An 8,998-nucleotide genomic window follows, 5' to 3' on the forward strand; every position below is an offset into this window, starting at 1 on the left:
TGAGAAAATTTTATCCAGTTGGTATGTTAATGGAAATTCTTGCTTTGCTTTATCATCACCATTACAAATGATTAATTCGACGCGAACGAAGTCGTTGGTACACGCTAGTGTAAAATAAAAATATAGAGAGTTCTACAGGGTGTCCCCAAAAAAAGTTACATATCAAAGTTGTGTTTTTTGTAATGGAACACCCTATATATTAATAGATTTTCGGATTCTGGGTGAAAAATAAAGGTCAGTTTTATAAGAGAAGTGTATGACTAAAATGTAAGGTTTTTAACATATTTAACATTTTCTAGAAATAAAGAACAATTTTTAAATAACAATAAAAGCTACCTAAATTGGAATTTACCCGGTATAGCCTAATATGTAGTTAAATTAACTATTGTACTTTAAATCAATGATCCGAAGAGTTATACAGGGTGAGAAAAAAAATAATAATGAACATAGGTCACCTTTAAAAGCATGTTATTCTTTTATTTTAAATGGAACACCCACTATATTATTCCGATATGCAATGGAGAATTCATGTCTCCTCAAAATACTATTATGGTTGCCTACCCCTCAAACAAACATTTTCCTAGATATTTTCATTTACATGATTTGATTTGAAATTATTGTAGTTGCTTTTCGAGGTAGAACTCCACATAAATGCCTTTTAAAATGAAAAGATCCTTTTGAAAAGACAATCATTTTATGCAGTTAACAGGAAAGGAAGCATTTTGAGCATTTCGTTTCATCTAGCCAATTTTTGTCACATAATTATAGGTTTATATCTAGTTTTAATTCTGTAATAATTAAAATATGTTTTAAACGTGTATCTTTTTATTTTTATTACCGTTGAGTATACTACAATCTATAATTTTTGTTAAATTAACAAAAGGTATATCATAGCCACCTAGATTTTTTCATATAATAAAGATCTACTGACGGAAAATCATAAAATTTAAAATATCTAGGAAAATGTTTGTCTGAGGGGTAAGCAACCTTAATAATATTTTGAAGATATATAAATTCTCCATTGAACACTGAAAAAATATAGTGGGTGTTCCATTTAAAATAAAGGAGTAACTTACTTTTAAAAGTGACTAATGCTCCATATTAATTTTGTTTAACCCTGTTTACCTTTTCGGGTCAAATTTCAATTTGGTTTAATATACAATAGTTACTGTAATTAAATATCAGGCTATACAAAGTCAACTAAAATTTAGGTAGCCCCTGTTATCGACATTTAATATTTACTCTTCATTTTCAAAAAATGTGAAATATGTCAAAATCCTTAGATTTTAGGTATATGCTTCTTTGATAAAACTCACCTTTATTTTTTTCATAGAATCCGAAAAGCAAATAATATATAGGGTGTTCCATTAGAAAAAGCACAACTTTGATGTGTAACTTTTTTGGGGACACCCTGTATAATTCTATATATTTTTATAAAATGCTTTCAGTTAACCTACATATGCTGCCAAAATTTCATTTCGATATAAACTACCGTTCTCCTTGCAGCTTCTGCGTATGGGCGGCGCCACCCTGTACTATAATAATAAAAAGTACGCAGTCCGCTTAATATTGGGACACCCTGTATACGGCAGTCTTTAATCCGTCATACCTGACAGGTATTATGCTATGGGCTTTACAGTGTGAAGTGTTGAATTGTATGGTTTATTTTAATGAAACTCGCCATTATTTTTATTATATATTTAATAACAACGCACTGTCGCACTTATTTTTATCTCCACCGTATCCGCAAATTGTTGGTTTATAAATTATTGCAACAAAATATTCTGTCTTGTAATTAATTTAGATTATTTTGTATCGAATGTAATTGAGCAAATAGCAGAGACATGTTAATTTATAAAAGTACACGCTTCGCCAAGAGGTCAAACGATAACTTCTAAGGCGATCCTTTTTTGCTCGCTATTTATAACAAATCAGTTCGATATTTTAGTGGTATTTTCTTTAAAATTATTCTTAAGAAGGCACATAACATAACCCAAAATAAATGTACGTCTGTGGAAAAATTATAAAAATATACGATAAATAAGTACGAAAAACGTAATAAGCGATTGTTTGTTAAAAAATAAGGGCGGTTTTTCATAAAAAATGTTTCGATACTGCAGTCCCTAGGGAGGTTTTTACTACATACTAATTCTTTAATCGCTAGTTTGTAATCTCTTTTACCTGACAGGTAAAACCTTAAGTGTATGGAGGGCTTTAGTCATATATTAAGTTTATTTAGAATGGATTTATTTATATTGCACAGGCAACTAGGTCTGCTACATAAAAAAATAGTGTCACTAATACCACAGACTAATACCGTGTAGTGCATCGGAACACGGGACATAGGAAATCCCTTGTTAATTTTAAAAGGGTTAACTATTATCTCCCCAGATGATTTTAGGCAAAAATTGTCTTAGACTATTTTGGAGAGGCGTTAAAGTTGTACTACTTTTGTGTAGAATTTCGCTTCATTTGGAATAGTTATTTGGAAGTTATTTGCAAAAATCTACCTTCAAATTAGAAAAATTCGTAATTCGGAAAAAATTAGAAAAAAAAAATCGGCCCAGAGAAAGCTACAATTACAATACCAGCAAAAATGTGATTGCATGGGTCATTGCCAAATTCGATGTCACATTTTGTTTACAAAAATTTGAAGGTATTACATAAATCATAAACACTATTTTATAGATCTGTTGACTTAAAGCACCGTTTTGATGTTAAAAATATGAAAAATGTTAGTGTCCTTTTCAAAAGCGATAATCTCCAAAAAAAAAGAAAGCTATTGATATGAAGCAAAAAATAAATTATCGAGAAAAGATACATCTAGATGATAAAATAATTTTTAAATATCTTCCTTTGTTAACGATACTCCACAGGGTGTTTTAAAATTTCACCAAAATATCAACATTTTGTATTCTCTCGCATCATTGACAGGTAGCAACTTTCATTTTTAATTTAGAAAGATATACTAAAAAGTCAAATAATTTAGCTGCAAATTGCTTAAAAAATCATCAAAATCAGTCCACTAGAACACAATATACGATACTTTAAAACACATGAAAATTTTAAGGTGCCCGTTTTTCGTGCGGGTGAGTGTATTTCAATCATTGTTGATTGCTCCGTCCATACGATAATTGCTGCGGAGTTATTAGAGTTTTTTTTGTACTCTATTCTTTCGATTCAGAATCGAAGTTTAGTTTTATTTCTCTGATTATGTTTAGGTTTGCAGTATCGATCGTACGTATTCAATTCTATTTGCTCCGGTCTTATTATTAGTATACTTACTCATTTTCTATATAAACAACATTGGTAAAAAGAAGGCTTACAAGTTGTTTGTTATTGAATCGTTTAATTAGGTTAGAGCCGAAAAGGTTATTGGGTCAGTTTAACCGTATGTATTGTATAGGATGAGTAAAAAATATATTGCATTTGATTTGTGAAAAACGCATAAATATATTTTGTGGAGTATCTAAAGAACTGTATATTTTCGAAACGTTTTTTTAATTTAAATACAGTTCATACCAAATAAACTTTTAGTCACGTCATAAAGTTTGACCGGTACAGCGTTGCCCACTTTATATATTTTCTTTTAATGAAAATATTTTAGGAAACAAAAATAAATTAATTATAAATATATAAACAGTTATTATTTACATCACCAAAACTCACCTCCTTTTACTACTATTAAGTCTTGTGCACTTTGCACTAAAAGATGTTCTAAAAAGAACAATGTTCGACTGCAAGGTCTGCTAGTAAACGTTTTTAAGCTTAAAGTATTACAACAATATTTATTTAAACCAAAAACTCGTAATACAAAACTATAAAGTGTCAAAACGAATGACAATGTCAGGAAATAAATAAATAAATGCGGCAACTTGACATTTTTTACAGCAGAGCTACCACCTGAATCCCCAGCGCGAAATTTAAATTCCAGTTAGTCAGCACGGCGCGGCGCCGAATATGTCCATGGTTGGCAATAATGAATCGATTACGTAACTAAAAGTTTAATTGATATGAAATATAGAATTAGTCGCATCACCTGAAATAGACACCCTGTATATAGGTTTACATCTTGGTTTATTTATTATCGTAGGTATGCTACTGGTATAAAAGAAAAAGCGTGTCAAGACATTTTTAAAAAGCTGTTTTCCCGGTATTGGCACGTATTTAATAATTTTGCCATAGTTGTATTATTGAAATCAGAGAAATTGTTGTTGAAAAATGATGACAAATAGTCCTATTTACCAGAGTAACGGATGCCATTTTTTCTCGTTTAGTACAATTTGCAGTGTTGGTGTTGTGATTTCACCATATTTAACTTTATCATCATAACCAATACAAATCGAAAATAATTCATTTAACACAAAAAATGCACATTTACATATTTTGCAAACAAAATCTTTTTTTTTTGCAAATCAAAAGGTCAAATATTTATCTCACCAGATAATGTTATTCAAAAATTGTATTAGACTTTTTTGAAGAGGCGTTAAAGTTGTACTGTCGTCTAGAATTTCGTTTTATTTGGAATAGACATCTAAAAGTTATTTGCAAAAATCTACCTTCAAATTACTATAGTAAACGCCACGAATGTTTGGGAGTGATTCATCGGTCGCTACCATGTGAACTTATCTGTTCAAGGTCACATTAAACTTAATTCCAGTGCCGTGGTGTTTCAAGTTATATAATAATCAATATATAATCTGTTGTAATTTGTTGTTTTAACTGTCAAAGTCTTGTCAAAACATATATTTGGTTATAAATATAAAATGGAATGCCCCATTGGTCGCACTGCAAGCACACCAATGGATCAAACCAAACAAAAACGAATCAATCAAAGAAACGCGATATAGTATCGTCTTTGTCAATCACGCTAACATTTTAGAATAAGTAGGAGGAGCGCAGGCAGATGATTAGACCGGGCCTTTAAAAACCTACATCTGCGGTAAAAATTTACGTTTTTAATGTAAAAATGATAGCGCGCGTGTCGATTCTAACTTCATCAAGCGATAAATCACTCCCAAACATTCGTGGCGTTTACTATATAAATTTATAATACCTACGGCCCAGAGAAAGTTACAATTAAAATACCAGCAAAAATATGATTTTGTCATTGTCAAATTCGATGTCACATTTTTTTTGTTAAACGCATTCCCATAGATAAATGCAACAAGTTTAGATTGGAAAGCCCGTAAAAATTTTAGGTCGCGAAATTATTTTGGGTCGCGACCGTTATACGCGATCTGGCGCTGCTATAGCGGTCGCTAAGAACAACGGCAAACAAAAACAGAAAAATAGAAGATTATTTTCTTTTATCTATGAACAGAAATAATTTTCTTTTGTCAAAGTCAGAATCTTCAAAAATCATAAAAATCTTCAAAATCTAAACCGCTCTCATTAAAGAAATTCCGAAAAGTGTTTATAGCGTCCATTTTCAAAGTAATTATTGCTACTTTGTGAGTTTAATTCAAGTTTTATTTACTCCAACCGGTGATAATTGTGAAAAAGTGGCATTAAAAACTTAAAAACCTGTGCTGTGAACTGTGAACTGCAAAAACCATCGTGGATCGTGGCATAACGTCGGTTTCCAATGTTTCATAGGTATTTCATACATGCGTCCTTATATAAAATAAAATTTCTTGTATGCAACACACTGTATTTTATTTATAATATATAACGAAAATAATAATAAATTTGAATAAACAATATTTGGCGATATAATTCCGGAAAAAGCCGAACCGCTCCGAAATTTTCAAAAGTTTTGGATCGCGACCGTTGCATGAATAGCGCCAAATAGTGTTTACATTGTCCTTATGGGCACTTTCCAATCTAAACTTGTTTCATTTATCTATGCGCATTCCTGTGGTTTGAAAAATTCTCTAAAATGGGACATGCATATCGACGCTTTGTCGAAAAAATTAAGCTCTGCCTGTTTTGCATTAAGATCTGTTTCTAAAGAGCTTAACTTGTCAGTGGCTAGAACTGTTTCTTATGCACTTTTTGAGTCGCACCTCAGATATGCCTTTCCATTCTGGGGTACGTGTTGTGCGACCGCATTTTCCAGCTCCAGAAGAGAGCTGTTCGATATTCACTGGGACTAAACAGCAGAACTCATTGCCAGGACTTTTTTAAAAAATTAAAAATGTTAACTCTTCCTTCCTTATTTATATTTGAATCCATTTGCCTAATACACGTAAGCATGTATCAGCTTCTCAAGAAGGCCATCTCACACTTATCCACGCAGGAACGCGGAACAAGATCTTTATCTCCCTATCCCACGCTCAGAGTTAGTTAAAAGTTAAATATTATACAACTCGAAAAATGCACAATCACCTGCCATTTGAAATCAAATCCATAACATCATTTTCTTCATTTCGCAAAGCATTGAAATCTTATTTACTAGACAAGGCTTTCTACTCCGTAAATGACTTATATTTTGATAATCGAATAAGATCTTGTAAACACTGGTCTAATATTTGCTATTACTATATTTACTATAAATATAGTAAATATTTTTGAATCTTATTTTTATTTTTTTATTCTTTGACATTGTAAATGTTTATTTTAAACAATAAGACTGACAATGTAATTTGTATACTTGTTTGGTATTCTCTTTTGTTTGTTTACTTTACCTTTGTCTACAAATTGTAAAATTTTTTGACAATAAAGGTATTTATATTTATTTCTTTGTTTCAGCGGACGCAAACGTAGATCCCAATCCAGACTCCTGGAAGCGCTGTTCAACCAATCAGAGGAGGACCAGGGTGACCCCAGAGGCGGCCTACTCGAAGCTCTAGAGCCCAACGACTACGAAACCTTCCTCCTCAACTACAAATAGACTGCTCCAAGCGCTCCAAAAGACGACACACAAACGAGAAAACGATAGCTTACCAACTTAAGGCTCTAAGTAATAATTTGACGATTCCTTTCCAAGATTATTTATTGTTCAACAATATAAATTATTGCCTGTAACATAATATACAGTAGAATTACCAAAGAATCAGGAAGAATGTTCGGGCTAAATCAATGGATGAGCAATAATTTTGTTGTGTGTACATAGTCGAAACTTGGTAAATCAACTGTAAAAACTTGGCAACTACAGTTATTAGAGATATTACAAGTATAAAGTCATGTCAAAATTAAGTTAAGATACTTATTAATTTTGAACAATTTTATGTAAATCTTGAAGAAAAAATGAAATCAACTTATAACGTTTATTTCTTGGTGTAGTTGAAAATCCATTTCGTTATACAGGATGTCTTTAAAATAAGTGCAAATATTTTAAGAGGTGGTAGAGGCAAAAAAACGAATTTTCTATTTATCATTTTTCATATAAATGAAAATTACAGAGTTAATAAATAACTTCTATACATTTGGGGCAGATTCATCTCTTCAAAAAGTCCTATAGGTATAAAGCGAAACGCTGGGTCGGCGCGGCGTTTACATGTAACTATAGAAGTGAATCGCTATGGCAATCTAGTAAGTCGGAGAGAGCAAAAATTCGAAGTATTTATTACATAATCATTTAATCTGACGCTAGATTCCATGCGCTTGAGAAAATACTTGTCTTCTGTCTTTATTCAGTACATCTTATTTTACTAAGCGTGTTGAACGTACTCTTCGTACACACGAAAATCGGCACCCAAGACCAGAAATGCCGACCCTAGTATAGGTACCACATAGGTGCCACATGCACTTTTAAATTACTTTATTTTTTTTTAATTAGCAGTTATCAGCTGTTATTACTTATTGATTCCCCCTGTAGACATAAGAGCGGATTTGATGGCCATCATAAGAACATTTTTGAATGTGCACTCGTCGAAGCTCATAGTATCTTGATAATATGGCAACATATTATCAAGATACTATGTTTTTAAAGAAATATTAAAAAAATCAAAATAAATTCATAGATAAAAACTCATAGAAATATACCACCTCTAAAAATATGCACTTATTAAAACTCACCCTGTATAATCAAAGTGTTCTATGATAAGAGCTTTGTTGGTAAATTTTAATTGTATTGAAGTACTCATTATTTATGTCTGACTGCCAACATCTACTTGTCTATATGGAATATGATTGTCTGTATTTTTTATTTTTGATATAATATAAGTTACCATTAATAACAAGCAACATTTGATTCCTATGTTATAGTTACTACTACTTATATTTAATACAAAAATATCTTCAAGTATTTAAATAAATCATTTGAACATTTTTTATATTCTTGTAAAATATCTTTAAATTGTTTTTTAAATGATTATAATATGTAATGATCAGTTTTGTTTTACAGAATCAATCAATCATATAAAATCTTATAGTGTCTATAATAACTTACTCTTTTTTTTTATCAAAATAAGATACTTCTACAGAGCGTAGTAAAATGAATAGTGCCATAAATGAGATATATCCATATACAAGTGACGTATGAAATCATAAAAGTGAGACCATACATATACAGGGTGTTTCCAAAGTAGTCTAACAAATTTTAGAGTGTGATTCCTCGTGTGTTTTTAAGAAAAAAAACTGTGTATAACATGTATAAAAGTGTAGTATAATAAAAATATTTTTTTAGAAAAAGATGCAGTGGCGTAGGTACCATTTATATTAATCAAGAAATTAGATTTTTTCAAAGTTTTAACACCCTGTAGATCAGAAAGGAAGTACTTTAGATCCCAGATTTGTATAAACTTTTTGTCTTAAAGACATATCGCAACCTATTTTTTTTAGGCTACTTAGGAAACACAGTGTATATGTAAACTATGACAAAACTCTTAACGCATTGAATAGTATAAAAAAATAACTGTAAATTTAATTTACTCTATTTCCAAAAATACATCAATGTAATGCTGTAATTACAAAGTAACTAGGTATATGTATAAATTGACTTTACGCAACGGTACTTAATTCTATTCATGTATTAATGAAACATATTTAAAAAGTATATAAGAAAAAATCTACTAGTAATATTAAGGATTAAAAATTTATGGTATGGTAGTGA

At 30.7% G+C, this 8,998-nt stretch overlaps 1 protein-coding gene across 1 annotated transcript in view; it reads left to right on the forward strand.

Moving 5' to 3' along the window:
* Positions 1–8,210, forward strand: part of LOC115880018 — a gene marked incomplete in the record, with an annotated part of 71,768 nt that extends 63,558 nt beyond the window's left edge. The window contains 1 exon segment of the mRNA XM_030897123.1: positions 6,694–8,210. Coding sequence (XP_030752983.1) covers positions 6,694–6,835 — 142 coding nt within the window.
* Positions 8,211–8,998: the final 788 nt, after the last annotated feature.

Source organism: Sitophilus oryzae, unplaced genomic scaffold (genome assembly GCF_002938485.1).
Source record: "Sitophilus oryzae breed Bouriz unplaced genomic scaffold, Soryzae_2.0 scaffold_1604_pilon_pilon, whole genome shotgun sequence".
NCBI lineage: Eukaryota > Metazoa > Arthropoda > Insecta > Coleoptera > Curculionidae > Sitophilus > Sitophilus oryzae.